We start from the raw sequence: 27,861 nt of genomic DNA on the forward strand, positions 1-27,861 counted from the left end.
GAAAACCAAAAGTCACGAAAGTCACGTCGGTTCCGAACAATCACGTCGGTTCCCTCACAAGTCGGCTACGACCCCGAGTAGAATACTCGAACCCAAGTCTCAAAAGAAATTGGGCTCGAGTAGGGGCACTGTTCATACCCTGGCCCAACACTAAGGCCCAGGTCCAAACGAAAAGACCCAGTCCAAAGGATTGAGCCTCACCCCACACCGATCTTCCCCTAAAGAAGTCGGTTCTCACTACGACTTGCTCTAAAGAAGTCAGGGACGAAGATTAGCTGGCAGATAAACACTCACTTAAATGAGTAACTGCCCCTAAGATCTCTCAACCCACTTCTAGGAGCCATATCCCAACTTCCCTAAGATAAAGGGACGGTTATCCACCTTAAAAGGTGGAACTACTTCAACGGTGGTTATTGGCTCACCACTATAAATACATTGACACTTCTCAGGTATCACTAAGTCCCAATACTCTCTAGACCTGCTTACGCCCTTGCTGACTTAGGCATCGGAGTGTCTTTGCAGGTACCACCCCCATTCACTTGTATTCACAAGTCGGACGGAGGCCCTGAAGACACGAATCCGCCCGAAGGCTTCCCTCCATAGACGATTGGGCCAACCCAGCGAGTCCAGCCCAATAATCTCCGGTTACCCATCATAACATATATATATATATATATATATATATATATATATATATATATATATATATATATATATATATATATATATATATAGTAAAGGAAATATGTAGCATTCTTTTCTTTCTCATGTTTATAAGTAAAGATATAAATATAAGTTTAATTCTCAGGGAATTATTCATATCTCTAACCCTTCATTATCCAAATAAATTAAAACTGCTGCTCTCTAAACCAGGACTTGAGTTACTAGCTTAGACATTCAAACTCCAAACATATATTGCTTTTTGAGAGAGAGAGAATTCAGCAACGGATGGTTTAATATTGACAAAGACCTTGCTGAATAGGGCTTGCATTTTGTCCTAGACAAATTAAAATTGATACCCTTTTTTTTTTCTTTTTACAAATTAAAATCGAATGTGTCCTATATATACATATGGTGTAACAATTTTGTTCAGGAGAAGCCGTTTTGGCCAAGTATGATAAATAGTTACATTATTGTGTGATGGTATCTGAAACAGTTTCTGTGGATTGCATGTTTTGGCAATTGGCTAATTATTAAGAGTACTTTCATGCTATCAAAATAAAGGTGTATCTGCTATAGTAGCTAGTAGCTACCATTATTTACATACTCATGCTTTTCCCACTTTGGTCTCTGAATTTTCATCTCCAAATAAATACTTTGTCTACATTTTATTAACATGGTCTGTGGGCAGTATATATTCGGTTAATTAATAAGTGGTAAGTAAGTTTGTGTATTTTTAGGGTGGAACAATATATCAAAAATCATGCTTTCTCATAATTATCATTTTAAAATTATTTTTAGAAATCATAAACCTTTAAATAATTTTTAAAAACTTAGTTCACAAACCAATTCATGTGTACTCAATATAAATAATATTATAGTACGAGTAAGGTTAATAATGAATCAACTTTTCGGTTAACATTAGGTAATTTTTTTTTAATTTATTTTATTTATGTTAAATTTTAAACCATAAATTTTTAATCTTAAATTATAAATTCTAAATCCTAAATTTTCTATAAAATAAGAGTTTTAGAACTAAAAAAAATTAGGAAAATTCCACTCCACTCACCTAAGAGATGCTAAAATGACACTTCCCTCCCCTCCCCTCTATTTCGTAAAGAAAATCTTACCACTGTTAATATATACTGATATCGGAAAATAATCTTACCGAGATTTTTTTATTTAATATTAAAACAATATATATTGATATCATAAAATTAATAGTAAAAGATAACTATAATTGTTAATGAAAATTTTAGTAAAATCACAATTTGATAATTAAAAAATTATTGAAGAATATCTTAGAAAAAAATAATTTAATAATTAAATTTAAAAAAAGTTTTGATTAAAATACAATTTAATCAATAAAAAAATAATTTATTAAAAGATATTTTGGTAAGCAAAATTCAATGACAAAAAAATAAAATTTTTGCTAAAGGGTATTTTTGTAAAAAAATATATTTTTTCTTAAAAAATGGATAAAGTTGACATTAGTTAACACAAAAAATTTAAAATGGATTAAAGATGACATTTTTTAAAAATTATAAGAGAAAGAAATGTACATTTTACAAATAAAGAGAAAGAGAATCATTTTAGTATCTCTCGAGACTCGAGAGGGAGGAGGAGAGTGAAATTGTCTCAAAAAAATTAGTTAATACTAATTAATAATTAAAAATGGATTTGCTATGCTTTCAAGGGTATTCTTCCATCCCCTTCCGCGTCTTTCAAATATATATTATTGGATAAAACAGTTGCACATGTAAAACATTTTGATTTTAGATACATAGGTAATATGTAATATATAATAACTTGCAGTAATTTAATATGTCAACTATTAATTTAATTAATAATAGTTTTATATATGTATATATATGTGTGTGGCTGTTCCAATATTGTAACCATTTCTCTGCAACTATATATATATATGGTATGTTTGGGAAACTAAACTTGCCTCTTTGGAACTAAACACCAAACCCCACTAATTATTGTACCTTCAATTCTCTCTAAGCCTCAAATGAGTTCCATTGGGAAAACCCCTTCTTCCAATGAAGAGAGTGGTTGGACTAAGTACTTTGAAGAATTCTTTAGCAACAAAAATGGTAATAATGATTATGATAATGATGAAGAGGACCACAATAACAATAATAATAATTGTTATTCTTCTATTATGGTCTCTGATGCTGCTTCTTCTTCGGCTCCTAAAAGATTATCTAACTATAATAAAAAACCTCATGAAAAGGAGTTTCCTTTGAAAATGAGTTTCAACAACAACAACAAGAATTTCAAAACACCTTTGCTTGATGATGATGCTTCTTTGCAAGATACTGCAACTTCTCCTCTCACTACTTCCAAGGTTCTTTTCCTTTCTCTAATGCTATTACAATTTATCTTCTTGTTTTCCCTGAATCCCATTATTCTGTTATAAATATTTGACCAATTCAATATATTGAAGTCACATTGGCCAACTAAAATATTAAAAATATAACTATTTACGTATTTCATTGAATTTATTAACTTAAAATTTTTAAAGAAATAATTTTATAACATAATATCAGATATTAGTATATTATTAGAGTTTCTATGACGTATAAATTTTAATTTTTATATTAAAGATAAAATTATTTATATATTTTTTTAACGATTTAAATTTTTTTTTAAATTAATTTTATGACATAAGTGTTTTGGAATGACGATTATTATTACAATTTAATTATTGTTTGTTTGCTATAAAGTTTTCAACTTTTGCCACACTAATCATAATTAGGTTAATGATTCTTTGACTTATCTATTGCATTTTTAGGTTTTGTATGGAAACCAGTTTGAGAAGCCAAAACAAATGGAAGATTTAAAGGTGGAGATCAGGTTCAACTGAATTTACGTACATTTAAAATATTTAATTAAAAATTTAATTTTAATATATTTACAGTGTAAAAAATTTTATATTATTATCTAAATTATATTTATTTTTTTATAATTATATACATGGTCAATGTATAAAATAATTATTTCTATTAATGTGTCATTACGTAATTTAATGTACACATAAAATTATTTACACTGTCAATATATCAAAATTAAATTATTTATTTAATTAATTAAATTCTTGGTGTATTTTTCATCTTTGAAAGAACTTTTCTTTTCTTTTTTTTTTTTCCCCTCCCACTAAACCATTTGTTAGGAAAGGAAATACAACCCCAAGCATTATTATTCCATAAACAAAGGTATAACCTCAAACCAAAATAAATGTAACACTTTAACTTTTTCTTGGCATTTTGTTGATTTTAGAAGAGAACAATTAATTTGTCCAATTTTCAGCTAACAACAATAAGTAATATTTTGTTTTTCCTTTTTTATATTAGGAAAACTGCAGTAACATAGAACAAAGAGATGAGCAAAAAAAATTATTGGATTTTAATGGGAGATATGATGATGGCTGCACCTCCTGCACTGAATTAATCAAAGAAGAGAGGCCTTTGCTGAATATTAATTCCTTTGTGTATGGTAGTGAATTATATTATTATATCTAGGTTTTGATTAATTAGTTTTATATATATTAGTATACATATATATATGAATATAAATACTCCCCTACCTCATGCTTATAATTAATTAAACTTCATGGTGTATCTAATGAAGTGAACCAATTTTTCATTGGATCCAACAATTCAAATATTCAATTCATATATATATATATATATATATAGTATTTTAGTGTTATTATACACTGATGAACTTTGCTACCTTTCATCTTAAACTTAAATTTGACATAAGCAAAATATCTTCTTCTTCTTTTCTAAATTGAAGTTCTTTTTAAGACAAAAAAGGTTAAAAATGCAGGTATTCATAAATGTTTAATAGATATAAAAATATAAAAAATTAATTTTTAGTTAGTCAATATTAGCTAACTTCTTTTTATATTTTAAAATTTTAATTTTGTTGAGAATTTAAAATTTATAATTTAAAATTTAGAATTAAAAATTATTATTTAGAGTCTAAAATTTAAAATAAATAAAATAATTTTAGAAGATTGACTAATATTAAAAAGAAAAGAGTTTACTCTTAACAGAGTTTCCTATACTAAAATAGTAGCATAATTAAGGTGGATAATTATATATGAAAGTTTACTACATATATTTATTTATCTTTTTACATTGATGGCCTCATCCTCATTCATCATTATTGGTATAATACTAAACTACTAAAGAAAAAATAAGCTAACCCATTTTATGAATAAGAAAGATGAGGAAGAGAAAAGGGAAATTTTATAATCATAAAAAAAAATGATTAAATACTATAATCATTTTACTTTGAGGGAAACCTCATATGGAAAATTAAACATTAACAAGAAAAAGGGATTTTTAGTTTGTTACTTTATTTTCACCAATTATTTCCATTTACTGTGTCTTTCTAAGCAAATTAATTGCATTATGAAAAAAAAAGGTTTTAGAAGAAAAAATATGTATCATATATATTGAAGTGGAAGGATCACCAAATTAAAGCCAAATTACAAAATTAATTAGTGATAATGCTTATGCTTGCTTCTTTTTCTGTTTAATTAGCAGAATTTAAATATTTGTTGTTATTGTTGTCATGACTATGTTTGACTATTATTGCTTCTAAGGTGTACATTGGTGAGTATATTATAGCCATTTCAGCTTTTATATGGTTATGTTGCGGTTTAATTATATGAAGTGATATCACATCATATTTACATACAATTCAATGTAGTTACAAGTAATGGTTGCAGCAGATGTAATATATTGCAAAAACAATAATTGCAATTACATATCAAAATTTAAAACCCTAATCATTAGTATTTTAAAATATAGCTAATTAATCATATAATATACCTTAATTTTAGAAGATGTGCCTGGTATATATGGGTAACCTAATTGGTATATATATTAGTTGATTAATGATCTATGCTAGGTCAGCAATATGGGAACAAGTTCACATTCAAAATTTACACAAGACAACATATTCCTAAAGGACCCAGATTCCGTGAGTAATGATTGAAGTCTAATTAAACTTCTAGTATATAAATATGGAAATGGATCCTCACAATTTTTTTTAATAATTGAGGAAGTAAAGTGTGATTTTTCACTATTAATTTTATAAGTGGGACAAAAAATAAATATGAGAGAGAGTAATAAAGAGTTATACTCTCAATTTTTTTTTACAATTGAGAGGATCCACTCCCTATAAAAATGCACATTATAGCACACACATTATGAATTAAGTATCGAAAATGTTTGGTAACCAAAGAAAATCAGTCAAAAATAGCCATAATTTACCTTATTTAACATTTATTAATTATTGTAATAATTAATTAATACTAAATAAGATAAGTTTTAGCTGTTTTTTTTTTTTTGTCTACCTAACATTACCCATTAAGTATATATATTTCCCTTCATTTGGTACCCTCTTTAATTGCATTAATTTTATCATATTAATTAGCACCCTACAAGCATTTCTTCTTCTCTCTCTTAATTAGTTAAATTCGTGAACAAATTTTCAACAGGTTGATGATATTGGAGAAAGGAAAAGTATATAGAACCAAGAGGTTATCGGCAAAAGTAAACAACTTAATTAATTTATAATATTTGATATTAATTGCTTCTCATTCTAAATTAAAATTCTAAATAATACGTTAGAGAAATATGGACAGGGATCACGGAATTTTTAACAATCTCGATTCTTAGTATATAAAAAAATTTATAAAATATATAAAAGAATATCCATTTGGTATGAAAAAAAACATTCTGATATTTAATAAAAGAAACATCCTAATGCCTAGTATAAGCACCATCCACATAAAAATTTTAGATTCACTCAGAGACATTTAGCTGATTTTTTGCTGGTATTCCCTCGCATTGTTGTTGGAGAAATTTTCATAACTTAAATATCAAAGGAAATAAATTGCATTGCTGCTGCTAAAATTTCAACAATTAAGAATCATATAATTAAATTAACCCCCCAAAGCTTTACATCAATATCCTATTTTCATGTAGCTTTAACAAACTGATAAGTTTAAAATAATAATCCGGTATTAGATACAAATAGCGTTACTAGTTATTATTATATTATTTAAAATAATTAGTTTATTTCAATTACATTACTAAAAAAAATCACATTTAGCAGTCATTTATTTTATTTTTAATAATAATAAAAATAGTTTTAATATATTTATATTAATAATTAAATATTAATCATTTTATATTTTATTGTTAAAAAAATTTAGTAAAGATTTTTTTTAATAGCTGTAAAAAGTATTTAATGACTATAAAAAATATATAATTATATCATTATCATATATAGTAATAACGATAAATATACAATTATTATAAAAAATAAATTAAATAAAATATTGGGTAAAAATTATATTATTATCGTTAAAAGTTATTTTTGTTATAGCATGAAAAATACTATATATTATTTTAGTTTCAGTAGCTTGATTTTTAGTTAGAGAATAGCTTGATGACTTGATCCAATTGGAGAATACAGGTCACTTTACAAACGAGAATAGTTTGTCACACCAAACACTTCCAACTATAATAATGGCATAGGTTTAAATGGCACCCAAAACTAATTAGGAAAAGATCTATACTTTTGTGTAGTTATTATTGCTTAACACACATAATCATCACTTAATCAAACCCTGAATCCTAAACCAAATTCAGATATCATATTAGGGAAAAAGACATTAGAGAAATTGATCTCATTGAATGAATTTAAGAAACTGTCACTGCAGTGAGCAAAATAGCTTTTTGATAGCTATACTAACTGTTTAACTTTAACCACTTTAATTTATTTTTTGGTCATAATTAACTTATATATCCTAATATAAAACCATGCAGAAATGAAAAACGGTGCATTGTATAACTTTTTATAAATATTCAATCACACATTTACGCTTTCTAGCTAACATAAATTATTTTTTATATGAAAAGAAAATTGGTATAAAAATTTTTTAACACTGTTATAAAAAAGAAAAATCTTTTTGTCAAAACACACAAAACGGTAAAGACGTTTTGTATGTCGTTAAATTTTTTATGATGAAAGCAAAAACGGCCTTGTTATTTTGTGTAGAAAAGTATTTAAAAAAAAGTGATAGAAGTGAAAATCGACTTTGCTGTTTTGGTGATTGAATAATTATTTTTAATTAAAAAATGGAAAACGGCACTGTCGTTTTGTGTTGATACGATTTTTTTAAGTTGAAAATGGTCAAAACGGTGTTAATGTTTTGCAGAGAAGTGAAAATGTCGTTAACGTTTTGTACTGGTATGAATAAAGAAATATAAAATTAACTATAAAAGAACGTTTGTGTTATGCTTGAAACACTTTGAGTAGAGTAGAAAGTGAGCAACACAAAGCTCTTCATCTTTAAATTTTGAGAGAGCTCAAAGCTCTTAGCTTTTTAGTAGTTGAAGTTGTTCTGCATTTGTTGAGTGAAAAAAATTATAGATAAATATAGTGAGGGTATAAAATGGAGAATTATGTTAGTTTAAGAATATATTTCAATGGTCAGATTTTGTATGATACACATGAGGGTGTGAATTTTTTGTGTGAGAATCTATGTGTTATTGTTGTCCTTCTTTCAATAACATATGAAGACTTAAGAATGTACTTTGTCAGAGTGTAGATCATCAAGGTCTGAAGAGAGTGACAAATATTTTGTACAAGCAGCCTGTACTAATATTTGGTGGTTTCGTTCAAATTCAAATAATGCATGTGACTAATGAAGCTGGTACGCAAGGAATGTTTTCGACCTACCATCAAACTAGAGCACGAGTCTCACTTATCGAGTTATATGTTGAGTTCGAAGAAATCGAAGATGTTGATTTTTCAGAACCCAATATAAATTGGATGGATTATAATACCAAAAGTGATGAAGAGTTTGAAGGTAATTGTCAAGTTGTAGGTCCAACTAAAGATGTGGAGAAAAATGATATATTAGTTGAAGGAAATGTGTGGCAAATGTTGCTCACACACTAGTAGATCAATATCCATATGAAGAACCATCATTTATGCATACTTTGAATCTTAATACCATACATGTACCAGAATTTCTTAAATACAGGTAATTATATTATTATTATTATTATTATCCAACGGTGGTTATTGTTGTTGTTGTTGTTGTTGTTGTTGTTGTTGTATCATTCATGCAGTTCCTGCTGTTGTCACAGATGGTGAATTCGTCATCGGAATGGAGTTTAACTCCAGAGAGGCTGTAATTGCAACAGTTAAAGAGTATACCATTTAGAGAGGTGTTGATTATAGGGTGATATGAATCAGAAACAACGACATCTATGCTAAATGCGTATAATACAGAATAAGTTATGATTGGCTTACTAGAGTTAGTCTTATAAAAAGACAGTATTGTTGGATGATAAGGAGATATAACGGTAGTCACACGTGCATCAGACCTACCATCTCTTAAGATCATGCCAAACTGGACTCTGATATAATTGCATAAGCAATAAAACCATTAGTTGAAGCCGACCCATCCCTAAAGGTGAAATCTGTTATTGCTGAAGTGCAATCAAAGTTCAACTATACGATAAATTATAGCAAAATATGGTTGGCCAAGCAAAAAGCAATTGACAAAATATTTGGTGGGTGAGAAGCTTCTTATGAAGCTTTGCCGACATGGTTTGAAGCAATGGTTGCAAAAGAACCTTCAGTAGCCGTTGTTTCAAACTGCATATGCTTATCGAGGGGATGAGTTGGTTGAAGATCTCAGGATTTTGATGCGAGTCTTTTGGGCTTTCTATCTTTATATTAGAGCATTCAGAAGCTGCAAGCCGCTGGTACAGGCAGACGGCATACACTTGTATAGAAAATATAAAGGGGCTCTCTTAGTTGCAGTATCACAAGATGGCAATGGGAATATCGTGCCTCTTGTATTTTCCATAGTCGAGGGTGAGACCGCCGATGCTTGACACTTTTTTCCTAGCCATCTACGAACGCATGTAGTTAATCGGGAAGATGTAGGTCTTATCTCTGATTGACACGAGTCCATTATCTCAATTGTAGATCGTAGTAATGGAGCATGGCAACACCCAAGGGCTATTCACATGTTTTGCATCAGACACATAGCTTCTAACTTCTTGAGGAGGTTCAAAGCGCCACATATGCAGAAGCTGATTGTCAACATAGGTAAATAAATTATTAATTTATTAGCATTTTATGGATAATGGTGAATAGTTAACAACAAACTGATTGTATTATCTGAATTGCATTGTTCTCTTGTGGCAGGCTATTCTAAAACAATGCGTGAATTCAACATGTGTTACCAGAGATATTGTGAGCAGGGTGTGGCTTACAAGTAGTGGCTCGATAATATTTCTCGGTTGCAATATGTCTTGGCATACGATGAAGGACATCGCTGGGGACATATATATGACCACTAACTTAGTGGAGTGCATTAGCAGAGTTTTGAAAGGAGCATGCAATCTTCCCGTCACAGCCCTTGTAAAGGCAACTTTTTACAGGCTTAATGCCTTGTTCACAAGGAAGAGGGCTGAGGCCGATACTCGTATAAGTACAAGTCATCTATTCTCTGAATATGCAACTGAGAAAATCCATTCTAATCAAAGGGCATCAGGAAATATCCAAGTTAATTTATTTGACAGGCAGAACGAAGTCTTTGAAGTGCTTGAGATGCCCAACGGTTTAGAATTTGTAGTAAATATGTGTCTTCGGCATTGCGATTGTGGTGAGTTTCAGGTTGGTCAAATTCCGTGCCACCATATATTTGCCTGTTGTGCAAACCAGCACCTAGATTGGAAGCAGTATGTGCATGAGGTATATACGATGGGAGAGATCCGAAAGGTGTACAGAACCCGATTCAAGCCACTAGGAAGCCCAACAACATGGCCTGTGCATCAAAAACCACGACTAGTATCCAATCCCCACCTCAGGTGAGTGGCCAAAGGTCGTCCTAAAAAAACACGCTTCTTGAATGAGATGGATGTTTGTGATTTACGTGGTCCTAGGCATTGTAGGCTTTGTGGTGCTGAGGGTTACAGCAGAAGTCGATGCCCACACTGTGGAAGAGCTAGTGTTAGTGGCTCGGCTCTGAATGAGTAATTGGCAGCTTGGCTTATTTCTAGTTCTATCTATTTAACTAATTCAATCTTATCTTTAGTTGTGTCCATTTAACTTATTTAATCTTGTATTCAGTAATATCCATTGAACTCACTTACTCTTATGTTTTGTTGTATCCATTTAACTTATTTAGTCTTATTCAGTACCATTAACTTAATTCTGCAAAAAAATAATTCAATATCTGTCATAGAACATATAACATAAAATAAACTCCCATTAAACCAAGGCATCACAAATATTGACACCCATCCGAGTAGTGTGCTCATAAAAGACTTTAGGGGTCAATCCTTGGTAATGGGTCTGCTAGCATATATTCTATTCCTATATGTCCTATGAAAATTTGTTTTTCTTAAACTTTCTCCTTGACAACTAAGAACTTGATATCTAGATGCTTCAATTTTGTCAAGCTCTTATTGTTGTTGGAGTATAGTACTGCTGACTTATTGTCACAAAATATCTTTAATGACCTTTCAATGTATCTACTATACGAAGCTTAGTGACAAAGTTTTGCAACCATATGCCATAAAATCGGAATCAGAGTACCCAATGATCTCCAAATTTTTTCTGATCTCCGATAAGTAAGCATGTAATCCTTTGTTCTCTTTAGATAACGCATTACGCGTTTAACAGCTATTCAATGATCTATGCCTGGATTGCTCTAGTATCTACCTAACACTCTCACTATAAATGATATATCAGGATGTATGCAGACTTGAGCATACATTAAATTTTCTAGTGCTGATGGATAAGGTTTATCATGCATTTCTGTCTTCTCAAGATCATTTTGGGGTATTACTTGAGACTGAACTTGTCTCCTTTAGCTATGGGTGTGTCCATTGGTCTACAACTTTCCATGACATATCTACTTAAAATATTTTTGATATAGTTCTTTTGTGATAATCCAAGAATACCTTGAGAACAATCTCTTAGTATCTCAATTCCTAATACAAAAGAGGCATCACCAAGACCTTTCATTTCGAATTTGTTCAATAGAAATTTCTTAGTTTCGTGTGACAAGCCTATATCGTTACTGGCAAGTAGAATGTCATCAACATGTAAGACCAAAAATATGTATTTACTCCCACTGAACTTGCGGCATACACATTTATCTATAATATTTACCTCAAAACTATGTGAGGTAATGACTTGATTAAACTTGTGATACCATTGACGGGAAGCTTGTTTAAGATTATAGATGGATTTTCTCCTTTTTTCTGTTGGATCTCCTTAATGGTACTTCTTGAGGTTGTTGAGCTGGCTATATAGGTTGGGATTGAGGAGGATTCTTATTATTTTTGTGTGCTGTAGCAGTATCTTAAGCAACAACGATGTTCTCATTATTCTCTTGTACTATAACTGGATCTACAGTAGGATTCTTTTATGCTCTTGTACTATAATTATATCTTGAACAATAATAGGTACAAAGACCTTATCATTATCAGTTACAGAATCCTCATCAAAAGCAACATTCCTAATATTTCCTTCCCCCCAAACTCAACATCCTCAAGAAAACTCGCATTTTCCATTTCAAAAATAGACATTGATGCAGAATTGTAAAACTTGTACCCCTGTGAATACTCAGCGTAACCAACAAAGTAGCAACTAATTATCCTTGAGTCCAATTTTTTTTATGCGGCCTATAAGGTCACGCCTCAACTGGACATCCCCAAATATGCAAATGCTTTATACTGGGTCTTTTCCCAGTCCAAATTTCATAAAGGGTTTTGTTAACGGCTTTGCTTGGCACCCTATTAAGGATGTACACTGCGGTCTTTAAGGCTTCTCCTCAGAGTGATTCAGGCAAGAAAGAATCACTAATCATACTTCTCACCATGATCTTGAGAGTTTGGTTCCTTCACTCTGCAACACCATTCATGTTAGGTTTTCCTGGTATGGTGTATTACAGAATAATACCACACTCCTCTAGGAAAAGAGCAAAAGGTCCGGGATGTTGCTCACCTAAACCGTCATATCTTCTATAGTATTTACCACCATAATCAGATTTGACAACTTTAATTTTCTTTCCAAGTTGAAGTTCAACTTCAGCTTTGAAAGACTTGAAAACATCCAAGACTTAGAACTTTTCATGAATTAAATATAGATATCTGTAACGAGAGTAATCATCTATGAACATAATAAAGTACCGTTGTCCATTCCAAGAGACAGTAGAGAATGGGCCACATATATCGGTATGTATCAGTTCTAAGACATCTTTAGCTCTCTCGGCACCTAATTTCCTTTCGTTTGTCCTTTTTCCCTATATACACTCAATGCAGATTTCAAAGTCTACCAAATTTAGGGGTTTAAGAATTCCATCTGACACGAGCCTCTGAATTTTCTGTTTAGATATGTGACCTAGGCGTTTGTGCCATAATGATACCAAATTTTCATTTAGTTTTTGTTTTGTACCTGTTTGCAGTATTTCATTATTATAGGAATTCAAATCAAGCCTATATAGATTATCCACCAAATGACCAGAGCAAAAATTATTCAAATTATAAAAAAGACTGACTTTATTATTTTCGAACGAACAAAAATAACCTGATTTGTCCAAATAAAAAATAGAAACTAAGTTCCGTCTAAATGACGGTACATAAAATGTCTTTAATAAATCCAAGTAAAATCCACTCGTGGAACATAATCTAAAGGTTCCTATAGTTTTGACTGCAACTATATTGCTGTTTGCCACATAGATGTATCTTTCAGCATCACTTGGCGGTCAGCTCCATAGGCAATCCTGCATAGTAACACTTACATGAGTAGTAGCAGCAGAATCTACCCACTAAGTATCAACAGGTGCATAACTTAAACTAGTCTCAGAACAAATGAAAGTAAGAACTATACCCTTCTTTACATGCCAAGTGGCATATTTGGTACAATCCTTCTTCATGTTTTTCACCTTCTTACAGAAGAAACAGGTTGAAACTTGATCCTATTTCTTAGCCCTTTTTGCTGAGAAGGCACATCCGCAGTAGTATCATGCTTTCTTTTATACTGAGAAGAGGAAGCCATGTGAGCACTTTCAGTCTTATCTTGCTGTAGCCTCTCTTCTTCTTGCACACAGTGAGATACAAGATCATTTAGGGACCAAATGTCCTTTAGAGTGTTATAACTCACTTTGAATTGCCCAAAGTGTGCAGGAAGGGAAATCAAAATGAAATGCATGAGTAAATCTTCAAACAACTCTAACTTTAGTACTTTCAATTTTGAAACAAGATGAGACATTTCCATAATGAACTCTCTTATGTTCCCTTTATCTTTATACCTCATGGAGACAAATTTGCTGAAAAGGCTACTTGCCTCTGCCTTTTTATTCCTAGCAATGAATTTTTTAACATCTTTCAAGAACTGTTTGACATTTTTATCCTCAGTAATTGAGCCCCAAAATGGCTCAGGAATTGAGCACTTCATGATCATAATGCTCATTTGATTGGATCTCTCCCACTTCTCTATTTTAACCTCATTGAGATTTTCTGGAGTGGAAGTGTGTTTCTCCTCTCGAAGAGCTATATCCAGATCCATATAATCGAGGACAATCTCCACGATATCCTTCCAAACCTTAAAGTTTGAATCATTCAATATAAGAATATTGCTAATTTGTGCAGAAACATTAGCAACTGAAGCCATAGTTTCTTAATTAGAACAAGGAAAACATGTAGTAAACATTAGTTAAATAATGGAAAAAATCCATATTGAGATATCTAGAACAACATTAATTTTCAATCTTTGGATAGAAAAATTAACTGTAAGTGATACTCTCATTGCAGTAATCAAATATTTTCAAAATTCCTGTTACACATTAAGCCTTTCTTTGGACCGACTAAATGTGCGCATGGAAACTTAAACTTCGTAACCTATTTATTACCGCATATATTTTTTATTAATTGGCCAAACAATAACCTTCCTTTGGGCCGATTATTGACCGCATAATTAATAGAAAATAAATAAAAGTGTGCAATGCTTATTATTTGGCCAAACAATAAACTTTCTTTGGGCCGATTATTGTCCGCATAAATAATAAGCATTACTTTATTCTTAATTAGTTACCCAAACATGTATTTACCATCAACATGTGTATATAATTTGGCCAAATATAAACCTTCTTTTGGGCTTATCAATATTCGAATGAATTACATATCATTATATTCCTAATGTTTTAAATAAATCAATTTTCACAAAGAGGCTATTTTGGCAGCATAATGTTCAATCAATGTATTCCAAAACCAAATCTTTATAAAATAAGTGGGTATAATAATCCAAAATTGTTACTAGTTTTCTTATGTAACAATAAAAAAATTATTTAAATCGCAAAAGGATTTAAATCTTAATGGTGTCTTTTCGAACCTTAAAGAAAACATGATTATAACTGACTTCATGTGCCAAAAAAATTTTTGATCTATTAAGATTAGAATCAATCATTATAATTCAATCCACGCAAAACATAAAAAAAAAGAGCAATGAATTTTCCAAAAGAATGAATCCATATAGAATGGTGTATATATATATATATATACACAAATGAAGCATCTTCCTTTTCTTTAAAAAAAACTGAACAGATTAAATCATAGTGCATACAAAAAACTTTAGAGTAAGTATGTTCTTCATGTACTATTTGTACACTCTTTATGCACTCTTTATATACTTTTTTAAGTTTTATTAATATGTGCTACACAATCTAAAAATAGTACATATTTAAATCTAATTTCACAAACTTAAATTAAGATTCAAATTCAAATAAAATAAAATAAATTTATAATTTCTTAATGATTTAATCATAGACGGCTCTGATACCACTTGTTGGAATTTTTTTCAAAATTCCTTAACCCAAAGATTATCCATGTTAAATCATTAAGAAATAAAATACTTGAATGCGGAAGTGTACCTAAATTCATAAACATGAATCATTATTGGAAGAGTTTGGATGTTGTGGTTCTTTCGATCTTCCTCAACCAAAACCTTCTGTATTCTTAGGCGGCTGAATTACAACTTCTCTGATGGAAAAAGAGTTGCTGAGGCGGCTTTAGTATATTGGGGACCGAAACCCTGAAAGCACTATTTATATTTGAGCATGGTACCCATTAAACCCTCAAGCTCAAATAAAAATAGTATCTAAAGTCCAAAAAATAATATCTGATTTTATTCTCATTTAATTCTAAATCAAAAGTAATTATGACTTATTCAACTTAGCATTTATAACAATAAATAAGATCATCATTATATAAGTCATTTAATTTGAAATAGCATAATTTGTGATTATAATTAATATATATATTGCTCACAAACAAATTTAGAAAATTAAAATAATTTCCTAACAATATGAACTTATAAAGAATCAGGAGTTTCCTGGGTTGACGAACTTTTCTGAGATAGTTTAAAGACCTTTTCTTTAAGAGAATGTTTTAGGGTATCTTCAGTGAAGTAAAATATCTGATTGTATTTGTATCTGTGCAGGCTATATTTTGTTTTTGGCATACATCAAATTTGTTTTCAATTATTTATGGACTTGGTAAGTGACGGAAGAAAAATGTTGGTATAGAATTTCACAAAAATAATTTCGTCAAAGTATAGATTTAAACCGACAATTAAATCTCAATCAACGTTTAATATGTTTGTCACAATGCAAACCAATAAAAATAACCGAAGTATTTAAACCTCGAGTCATCTCTCAAAGGAATTGCAGGGAAGTGTACTTATTATTGGTTGTGGAAAAATATTTTTGGGATTTTTGAATGATGAACAAGGAATGTAAACAACGAGAAAATGAACTAACAACTAAGAAAAGTCCTAGCAAGGGTTAAGAATTGGAATTCCTATCCTTATTATCATCGTCAATTGTGATGGTAATTGCCTTTTACTCTCACTTAGTTAACCTCTAATAATTGAAGGAAAGTCAAGTGAGCAAAATTAACTTAAGTTCACAAATCCTAATCAAAGATTAGCTTTAGCAAAATTCAAGCCAACTAGCAATTTTCAGTTACCAATCAACAAGAGACTTTGACAATTCAAAAGTCTTTGAATTCCTAAATCCAAGCCAAGAACACAAAAATCTATTTTAAAATCCAACTAAGTATTTTATCAAACACTTGGAAGGCACAAAATAAAGCATGTTAAAATTGCAACAATAATAAAATCTAACAACTACCAATCGTAAGAAATGAACAATAACAACTAAAGAAAGCAATAATAACATAAAAATATAAATTGCATTGGTGCACGAAATTGTGATCACGCTTTTCACAACTCCGCACAACTAACCAGCAAGTGCACTGGGTCGTCCAAGTAATACCTTACGTGAGTAAGGGTCGATCCCACGGAGATTGTCGGCTTGAAGCAAGCTATAGTTATCTTGTAAATCTTAGTCAGGAGATTAATGATAAAAATGATTTTGTTTATGAAAAATAAATAACATGAAATAAAAGGTAATTATGATTCAATAATGAGGAACAGGTTGAGGTTCCGGAGATGTTCTGTCATCTGAATCTCTGCTTTCCTACTGTCTTCTTCTCCAAACACGCATGACTTTCTTCAATGGCAAGCTGTATGATCCTCTCGGATGAAAAATACCAGGTACGATCTCTGCACGGCTAATCAACTGTCGGATTTCTCGTCTCGGATGAAAAATACCATGTACAGCTACCGCACGGCTAATCATCTGTCGGTTCTCACTAGCGTCAGAATAGGATATCTCTATCCTTTTGCACACTGTCACTGCGTCCAACATTCACGAGTTTGAAGCTTGTCACAGTCACCCCTTTTCAGATCCTACTCGGAATACCACAGACAAGGTTTAGACTTTCTGGATCCCAAGAATGCTGCCAATTGGTTCTAGCCTTTACCACGAAGGTTCTAATCTTACGGACTCGGTCCGTGGATCAGAGACCCAAGAGATACGCACTCAAGCTGTCGCCCAATGACTACGTTGAGCTCAGATAGAACAGGAGTGGTTGTCAGGCACGCGTTCATAGATTTGAGAATGATGATGAGTGTCACGGATCATCACATTCTCTATATTGAAGTATGAGTGAGTATCTTAGAACAGAATCAAGCGTGATTGAATAGAAAACAGTAGTAATTGCATTAATCCATTGAGACACAGCAGAGCTCCTCACCCCCACCTATGGGGTTTATAGACTCATGCTGTAGAAGATACAATATGAAATGTGTAAAATGTCATGAGTTGCTAAATGAATCTCTAAAAGTAGTTTTTATACTAGACTAGTAATTTAGGTTTACAGAAAATGAGTAACTAAGTGCAGATAGTGTAGAAATCCACTTCCGGGACCCACTTGGTGAGTGTTTGGGCTGAGCTTTCAAGCTTTCACGTGCATATGCCTCAAGTTGGAGTTAAACGCCACCCTGGGTGCCAAAATGGGCGTTTAACACCAAGAAGTGTGCCAGTTCTGGTGTTTTACGCCAGAAAGTTTCTGGCTGGCGTTTAACACCAGTTTGGGCCATCAAATCTCAAACAAAGTATGGATTATTATATATTTCTGGAAACCCAAGATGTCTACTTTCCAACTTAATTGAAAGCGTGCCAATTGAGCTTCTGTAGCTCCAGAAAATCCATTTCGAGTGCATGAGGGTCAGAATCCAACAGCATCTGCAGTCCTTTCTCAGCCTCTGAATCAGATTTTTGCTTAGGTCCCTCAATTTCAGTCAGAAAATACCTGAAATTACAAAAAATACGCAAACTTATAATAAAGTCCAGAAATGTAATTTTTGAATAAAAACTAATAAAAATATAATAAAAAGTAACTAAAATATACTAAAAACTACCTAAAAATAATGCCAAAAAGGGTATAAATTATCCGCTCATCACAACACCAAACTTAAATTGTTTCTTGCCCCTAAGCAACCAAAAACAAAAGAAGATAAAAAGAAGAGAATATACAATAGATTTCAAAATATCAATGAAGCTTAGTTTCAATTAGATGAGCGGGACCGGTAGCTTTTTGCTTCTGAACAGTTTTGGCATCTCACTTTATCCTTTGAAGTTCAGAATTATTGGCATCCATAGAAACTCAGAATTCAGATAGTGTTATTGATTCTCCTAGTTCAGTATGTTGATTCTTGAACACAGCTACTTTATGAGTCTCGGCCGTGACCCTAAGTATTTTGTCTTCCAGTATTACCACCGGATACATAAATACCACAGACACATAACTGGGTGAACCTTTTCAGATTGTGACTCAGCTTTGCTAAAGTCCCCAGTTAGAGGTGCCCAGAGTTCTTAAGCACACTCTTTTTTGCTTTGGATCACGACTTTAACCACTCAGTCTCAAGCTTTTTACTTGGACCTTCATGACACAAGCACATGGTTAGGGACAGCTTGATTTAGCCGCTTAGGCCAAGATTTTATTCTTGTGGGCCCTCCTATCCATTAATGCTCAAAGTCTTGGATCCTTTTTACCCTTGCCTTTTAGTTTAAAGGGTTATTGACTTTTTCTGCTTGCTTTTTCTTTTTCTTTCTTTTTCTTTTATTTTTCGTCATTTTTTTCGCAAGCTTTGTATTTTTCATTGCTTTTTCTTGCTTCAAGAATCAATTTTATGATTTTTCAGATTATCAATAACATTTTTCTGTTTTCATTATTCTTTCAAGAGCCAACAGTTTTAACATTCATAAGCTTCACTATAAAAAATATGCATTGTTCAAGCATTCATTCAGAAACAAAAAGTATTGCCACTACATCAAAATAATTAAACTAATTTCAAGATAAATTTCGAATTTATGCACTTCTTGTTCTTTTGCAAATAAAAACATTTTTCATTTAAGAAAGATGGGGGATTCATGGAATCATTCATAGCTTTAAGACATAGACTCTAAACTTTAATGATCATGTAATAAACATAAAACATAAAATAAACATAAAAGTAGACAAATAATAAAAGAAAAGAAATTAAAGACATAAAAATAAATGACTCTAATACTAATGCTCATGTAACTCTTAAATAGGTTTCTAATAATAAAAGTTATCATAGAGTTAGGACTCAACAACCTTTATTTTGAGAGGTAAGTGCTCCTTCAATCTGTGGGATGTCTGGCTCTTCAAAGGACAGCTTCTGGCGCTTTAGCTCCTGTATCTCACGCCATTGTCTCTCTTGTTCTATGAGCAGTTTGCAGAGCATGCTGTTTTGATTCTGCTGCTCTTCTTTGAGTTGATTCACAACTTCTTGCAGCTTGGTGACAGATGCTTCTAAGCGGGCCCAATAGTCAAATTGAGAAATTTCTGGGAGGAGCTCATGTGCCCCCCTCTTGATGAGGTTATCTTGAATTTGAGGTCCATCCATCACTTTTTTTGTGATTGGGCGTTCAACTGGGATGTATTCATCCACACCCATCTTTACCCTCGCATCTTTACATAACAGACTAATCAAGCTTGGGTAGGCCAATTTGGCCTCAGTGGATTCCTTGTTTGCAATTCAACAGGGATCAGCTGATGAATCTCTACCTCCTTCCCCAGCATAATACAGTGACTTCAGATCGGTTGCTGGTTGGGAGTATAGAACGCCCAATAAAATCCAGCCAACCTCTAGCAACTGGTTTGAGATCTCCTCTCTTTAGTTGGTTTGAGACACCTTTTGAATTGGTAATCCACTTGGTTCCAGGGAGGCTTATGTCCTCTAAAATTTGATCTAGCCTTTTATCCTTGGCCATTCTCCTATTAAAGGACTCTGGATCATCTTGTAGTTGAGGAAGTTTGAGAACTTCTCTCACTTTGTCAAAGTGGAAGTAAATAATCTTCCCTCTGACCATAGTCCGAAAGGAGTAGAAAGTAGTTCCCTCTAATCTTTGCTTCTCTGTCATCCATAGATTTGCATAGAATTCCTGGACCATGTTTCTTCCAACATGTATCTCAGGATTAGCCAGGACTTTCCAGCCCCTGTTTTAAATCTGCTCTTGAATCTCCGAGTATTCATCTTCTTTTAGATTGAACTTAACTTCCGGAATCATTGATCTTCTGCATACAATTTTGAAGTAATAGTCTGCATGTTCTTTGGTGCAGAAATTCTCATGCATCCAAGGTAGTTTTGGATTACTTTCTTTCCTGCCTCTTGAAGAGGTTTGTCTTCCTTTGGGAGCCATGAGATTCGTTTGGTTTAGCTCAAGGATCACGGAAATCACACCAAACTTAGAGATTTGCTTGTCCTCATGTAAAAATAAAAAGAAGATGAAGAGATTGAGAGAAGGATTCGAATGATGGGTTAAAGGGGATGGCCGAATGTAAATTTAAAATGGAGGGAGGGAATGGGTTTCAAATTTTTTTAGAAAAAGATATGATTGAAAGATATGATTGATAAAAGATAAACATGATGTGAAAAAGATAATATTTTTTTCAAAATTTAAAAGATATGAAAAAGATATGAGGAAGTTAAATCTGAATTTTTGTTTATGCATCTAAGAAATAAAAGATAATATGAATGAGTTAAAAAGATTTGAAAAGAAATTGGAAAGATGAATGAGTTTTGAAAAAGAATTGAAAAAGAATTAAAAAGAATTTATAAGATTATTAATTTTTGGGAATGGAAATAAAAAATTGAATGTTTGTAATACTTTGATGCAGAAAATTTTGAATTAAAACATGAAAATTCGAAAAAAATTGAATTGGAAACGAAATTACCTCCCCCTTGCTGTTCTGGCATTAAACACCCAGAATGATATCCATTCTGGCGTTTAACGCCCATCTGGTGGCCATTTTGGGTGTTTAACGCCCAGCCAGGTACCCTGACTAACGTTAAACGCCAGAAATCCTTTGTTACTGGGCTTTTTTCTAAACGCCCAGAATGATACCTTTTCTGGCCTTAAACGTCTAGAATGGTAGCCATTCTGGCGTTTAACGCCCAAAATGCCTCTTTACTGGCATTTTAACGCTAGTGAGCTCTTTTTCTCTATGATTCCTCTGCTTTAGGTTCTGAACCTTCATTTCCTTGACTTGTTCACTGAAATGCATTAACAAACATGAATAACAAAATTAAATAGACTTATATAATTGTTATAAACATCTAATTTTTAATAATGGCTGGGTTGCCTCCCAGCAAGTGTTTTTTTATTGTCTTTAGCTGTACTTTGCTGAGCTTTTTAATTTAGTCTCAGTTTTGAGCATTCTGCTCAATATTGCCTTCAAGATAATGTTTGATTCTCTGTCCATTAACAATGAACATTTTGTCAGAATCAATATCTTGAAGCTCTACATAACCATATGGTGACACACTTGTAATCACATATGGTCCCTTCCACCGGGATTTCAATTTCCCAGGGAACAATCTGAGCCTAGAGTTAAACAGCAGGACCTTTTGTCCTGGCTCAAAAACTCTAGATGACAGCCTTTTGTCATGCCATCTTTTTGCTTTCTCGTTGTAGATTTTAGCATTTTCAAAAGCATTGAGTCTGAACTCCTCCAGCTCATTCAACTGGAGTAATTTCTTCTCTCCAGCTACCTTAGCATCAAGGTTTAGGAACCTGGTTGCCTAGTAGGCCTTGTGTTCCAGTCCACTGGCAGATGACAGGCTTTTTCATACATAAACTGGTATGGAGAGGTCTCTATAGGAGTCTTGAATGCGGTTCTGTATGCCCACAGAGCATCATCCAGACTTCTTACCCAATCCCTTCTACGGGTACTTACAGTCCGTTCCAGGATTCATTTTAGTTCTCTATTTGAGACTTCAGCCTGCCCATTTGTCTGTGGATGATATGGAGTGGTCACTTTATGGTTAATTCCATATCTGACCAGAGCAGAGTCAAGCTGTTTATTGCAGAAATGAGTGCCTCCATCACTGATTAGTATCCTAGGGACACCAAACCTGCTGAAGATATGCTTCTGGAGGAACTTCATAACTGTCTTAGTATCATTAGTGGGTGTTGCAATTGCCTCTACCCATTTAGATACATAGTCTACTGCCATCGGAATATAAGTGTTTGAGTATGATGGTGGGAAAGGCCCCATGAAGTCAATACTCCATACATCAAACAACTCAATCTCTAAGATCCCTTGCTGAGGCATGGCATAACTGTGAGGCAGATTACCAGCTCTCTGGCAACTTTCACAATTACGTACAAACTCTCAGGAGTCTCTATAGAGAGTAGGCCAGTAGAAACCACATTGAAGAACTTTTGTGGCTGTTCGCTCACCTCCGAAATGTCCTCCATATTTTGATCCATGGCAATGCCATAGGATCTTCTGTGCCTCTTCTCTAGGCACACATCTACGGATTACTCCGTCTGCACACCTCTTGAAGAGATGTGATTCATCCCACAAGTAGTACTTTGCATCAGAAATCATTTTTTTATTTGCTGTTTACTGTACTCTTTGGGTATGAATCTCACAGCTTTATAGTTTGCAATGTCTGCAAACCATGGTACTTCCTAAATGGCAAAGAGTTGCTCATCCGAAAAGGTTTCAGAGATCTCAGTAAGAGGGAGGGACACTCCTACTACTGGTTCTATCCGGGACAGGTGATCAGCTACTCGGTTCTCAGTCCCTTTTCTATCTCTTATTTCTATATCAAACTCTTGCAGAAACAACACCCATCTTATGAGTCTGGGTTTTGAATCCTGCTTTGTGAGGAGATATTTTAGAGCAGCATGATCAATGTACACAATCACTTTTGATCCTACTAAATAAGATCTGAACTTGTCAATGGCATAAACCACTGCAAGCAGCTCCTTTTCTGTGGTTGTGTAATTCTTATGTGCGTCATTTAAAACATGGCTAGCATAATAAAATGACATGTAGAAGCTTGTTATGCCTCTATCCCAATACTGTACCAATGGTATGATCACTGGCATCACACATTAGTTCGAATGGTAATGTCCAGTCTGGTGCAGAAATGACTGGTGCTGTGACCAGCTTAGCTTTCAGAGTCTCAAAGGCCTACAAACACTCTGTGTCAAAGACAAATGGTGTATCAGCAGTTAGCAAATTGCTCAGAGGTTTTATAATTTTTGAAAAATCCTTTATGAACCTCCTATAGAATCCTGCATGCCCCATAAAGCTTCTGATTGCCTTAACATTGGCAGGTGGTGGTAATTTTTCAATTACCTCTACCTTAGCTTGATCCACCTCTATTCCCTTGTTCAAAATTTTGTGCCCAAGAAAAATTCCTTCAGTCACCATAAAATGACATTTCTCCCAGTTTAAAACCAGGTTAGTCTCTTGGCACCTCTTCAGAACAAGTGCTAGATAGTCAAGACAGGAGCTGAATGAGTCTCCAAATACTGAGAAGTCATCCATGAAGACTTCCAGAAATCTCTACCATATTAGAGAAAATAGAGAGCGTGCACCTCTGAAAGGTTGCAGGTGCATTGCACAGACCAAATGGCATCCTTCTGTAGGCAAATACTCCAGATGGACATGTGAATGCTGTTTTCTCTTGGTCCTGAAGATCTACTGCAATTTGGTTGTAACCTGAATAGCCATCCAAAAAGTAGTAGTATTCATGACCTGCTAGTCTCTCTAGCATCTGGTCTATGAATAGTAAAGGAAAATGATCCTTTCTGGTGGCTGTATTGAGCCTTCTGTAGTCAATACACATACGCCACCCTGTAACTGTTCTTGTAAGAACCAGTTCATTCTTTTCATTATGAACCACTATCATGCCTCCCTTCTTGGGGATAACTTGGACAAGGCTTACCCAGGGGCTATCAAAAATAGGATAAATAATCCCAGCCTCTAGTAACTTAGTGACCTCTTTCTGCACCACTTTCTTCATGGCTGGATTCAGCCACCTCTGTGGTTGAACCACTGACTTAGCATCATCCTCCAATAGGAACTTGTGCATGTATCTAGCTGGGCTAATGCCCTTGAGATCACTTATGGACCATCCAAGAGCTGTCTTGTGTGTCCTTAGCACCTGAATTAGTGCTTCCTCTTCCTGTGGCTCTAAAGTAGAGCTTATGATTATGAGAAAAGTGTCATCTTCTCCCAGAAATGTATATTTCAGGGATGGTGGTAGTGATTTGAGCTCGAGTTTAGGAGGCTTCTCCTCTTCCTGAGGAGTCTTCAGAGGTTCTTCTGTTTTCTCTGGTTCATCCATATCAGGCTGAACATTTTTAAAAATGTCCTCTAGCTCTGATTCGAGACTCTCAGTCATATTGACCTCTTCCACCAGGGAGTCAATAATATCAGCGCTCATGCAGTCTTTTGATGAGTCTAGATACTGCATAGCTTTGACAGCATTCAACTTAAACTCATCCTCATTGACTCTCAGGGTTATCTCTCCTTTTTGTACGTTAATGAGGGTTCGTCCAGTTGCTAGGAATCGTCTTTCTAGAATAAGAGTTGCACTCTTGTGCTCCTCCATTTCCAGCACTACAAAGTCAGTGGGAAAGGCGAATAGCCCAACCTTGACAATCATGTCCTCAATTACGCCTGATGGAATTTTAATGGAGCCATCAGCAAGTTGGAGGCATATCTGGGTCGGTTTAACTTTATCAGTCAAGTCGAGTCTTTTGATAGTGGATGCAGGTATTAGGTTGAAACTTACCCCAAGATCACATAGAGCCGTCTTGGTACAAGCACCCTCTAATGTGCATGGTATCATAAAGCTTTCGGGATCTTTAAGCTTCTCTGGTAAGCTTTTCAGAATGACTGCACTACATTCTTCAGTGAGGAAAACTTTTTCAGTTTCTCTCCAATCCTTCTTATGACTTAAGATATCTTTCATGAACTTAGCATAAGAGGGTATTTGCTCAAGTACCTCTGCAAACAGAATCTTTATTTCAAAAGTCCTGAGATAGTCTACAAAGTGGGCAAATTGTTTATCCTGTTTCGCTTGGCAGAGTTTCTGAGGTTAAGGCATCTTGGCTTTATATTCTTCAACCTTAGTTTCTGTAGGTTTATTTCTTGCAGAAGTGGTTGGAGAAGCCTGCCTAAGGGAGTTGTTATCAGCACTTGCAGGTGTCTGCTCCCCCATTGGCATTTGAACGCCAGAATTGGCCATCCCTTGGGCGTTTAACGCCAACTGTCTACCCTTTTCTGGCGTTTGAACGCCAGAATCATTCCTCTCTGGGCTCTTACTGTCCTCAGAGGGATTTTGGACAGTGGTTTGGTCATCCTCTGTCATTTATTCCTTTCTTGGCTTTCTGCTGCCTTGAGTTGATATATTTAGTGTATTTCCACTCCTTAATTGAACAGCTTGGCACTTTTCTGTTATCTATTTAGATAGCTGTTGTCTTGTCTGATCTAATTGTGCTTCCATATTCTTGTTAGCATTTTTAGAGTCTTGGAGCATCTCTTTAAATTCTTCTAACTATTTTGTTATAAGAAGCAATTGCTGATTGAGTTCAACAACTTGTTCTGGAGGACTAAGTTCAGTGGATACTGCTTTAGCCTCTTCTTTCATGGAGGACTCACTACTCAAGTACAGATGTTGATTTCTAGCAACTACATCAATGAGATCTTGAGCCTCTTCAATTGTCTTTCTCATGTGTATAGATCCACCAGCTGAGTGGTCTAGAGACATCTGGGCCTTTTCTGTAAGCCCGTAGTAGAAGATGTCTTACTGCACCCATTCTGAAAATATTTCAGAAGGACATTTCCTTAGCATCTCTATGTACCTCTCCTAGGCATTATAAAGAGATTTATTATCCTCTTGTTTAAAGCTTTGGATGTCCAGCCTTAGCTATGTCATCCTTTTTGGAAGAAAATATTGATTCAGGAATTTGTCTGATAACTGTTTCCATGTTCTTATGCTTGCTGTGGGTTGGTTATTTAACCACCTCTTAGCTTGATCTTTTACAGCAAATGGAAACAGTAATAATCTGTAGACATCCTGATCTACTTCCTTATCACGTATTGTATCAGCAATTTGTAAGAACTGTGCCAGAAACTCAGTAGGTTCTTCCTGTGGAAGACCGGAATACTGACAATTTTGCTGCACCATGATAATGAGCTGAGGGTTTAGCTCAAAATTGCTAGCTCTAATGGGGGTATACAGATACTACTCCCATATGAAGCAGTGGTGGGGTTAGCATATGACCCCAGAGTCCTTCTGGACTATTCATTTCCACTTAGGTCCATGATGGAGAAAGGGAGATGATGTGGATTGTAAATAAAAATTTTATTCTTTTATTATCCTTTTTCTTTTTTTTTTTTTTGAAAAATAAATAAAAGAGAAATTAAAAATATTTTTGTTTTTATTTTATTTAACTAAGGATAAACCGAATTTAAAATAAAATAAAATAAAATAAAATAATTGAAAAACAGAGTATAAGTTTTGAAAACTAAAAGAGAAAAGATGATATAATTGGAATACTAAAATGATTAATTAATTAAAAAGATTTGAAAAACTTTGGATATGATTTTCAAAAAATGAAGAGAGAGAAAGTGGTTAGGAAGTTTTGAAAAAGATATATCTTAAAATTAAAGATACTTGTAAGAAAATAAATAAAAGAAAAGATTTAAAAAAGATATGATTTTAAAATTTGAGATTAGAAAAGATAAGATTTTGAAAAAGATATGATTTTTGAAAAAGATTTGAATTTTAAAATTTTAAAACTAAGATAAGATAAAATAAAAATTTTTAAAAGGAAAATTCGAAAATTCAATTGAAATAAAGAGAAAAGATATTTTTGAATTTAATGAGGAAAGAGAAAAACAATAAAATGACACCAAACTTAGAATTTTTAGATCAAAACAAAGAAAACAAACAAGAAAACTTTGAATGTCATGATGAACACCAAGAACACTTTGAAGATCAAGATGAACACCAAGAACAATTTTGGAAATCTTTAGGAAAATAAAAACACAAAGGACACCAAACTTAAAAATTTTTATACTTTGGACACTAATAATTCAAAAATGCACAAGAAAAACAAGAAAATATACAAAACAAGAAAAACTAAAGATCAAACAAGAAAAATAAACAAGAACAACTTGAAGATCAAGAAAGAACAAGGAACATAAAACTCGAAAATATGAAGAAAAATAATAACATGCAATTCGAAAAATTGAAGGAAAATAAAAACATGCAATTGACACCAAACTTAAAACATGAAACTAAACTCAAATAGAAGACTCAATTATGAGGTTATTGGTTTTTATCTATTTATTAAAAAATTTCGAAAAAAATATAGGAAAAGAAAACAAGAATTTT

The 27,861-nt window shown here is 33.1% G+C and overlaps 1 protein-coding gene across 1 annotated transcript; it reads left to right on the top strand.

Annotated features, from left to right (window-relative positions):
* Nucleotides 1–2,629: 2,629 nt before the first annotated feature.
* On the top strand, nucleotides 2,630–4,243 carry LOC140178121 (uncharacterized). Its single transcript, XM_072213373.1, has 2 exons — nucleotides 2,630–3,013; nucleotides 3,461–4,243. The coding sequence occupies exons 1-2, from the start codon at nucleotides 2,675–2,677 to the stop codon at nucleotides 3,530–3,532; spliced, it is 411 nt and encodes a 136-aa protein (XP_072069474.1). The 5' UTR covers nucleotides 2,630–2,674; the 3' UTR covers nucleotides 3,533–4,243.
* The last annotated feature ends 23,618 nt before the right edge of the window (nucleotides 4,244–27,861 follow it).

This window comes from Arachis hypogaea, chromosome 13 (genome assembly GCF_003086295.3).
Source record: "Arachis hypogaea cultivar Tifrunner chromosome 13, arahy.Tifrunner.gnm2.J5K5, whole genome shotgun sequence".
NCBI lineage: Eukaryota > Viridiplantae > Streptophyta > Magnoliopsida > Fabales > Fabaceae > Arachis > Arachis hypogaea.

Bases quoted from the DNA above. Each gene is read 5' to 3' on its own strand.
- LOC140178121 (XM_072213373.1), top strand. From the start codon at position 2,675: ATGAGTTCCATTGGGAAAACCCCTTCTTCCAATGAAGAGAGTGGTTGG. The intron at 3,014-3,460 runs GTTCTTTTCCTT...TTGCATTTTTAG, and splicing joins CTCCTCTCACTACTTCCAAG to GTTTTGTATGGAAACCAGTT.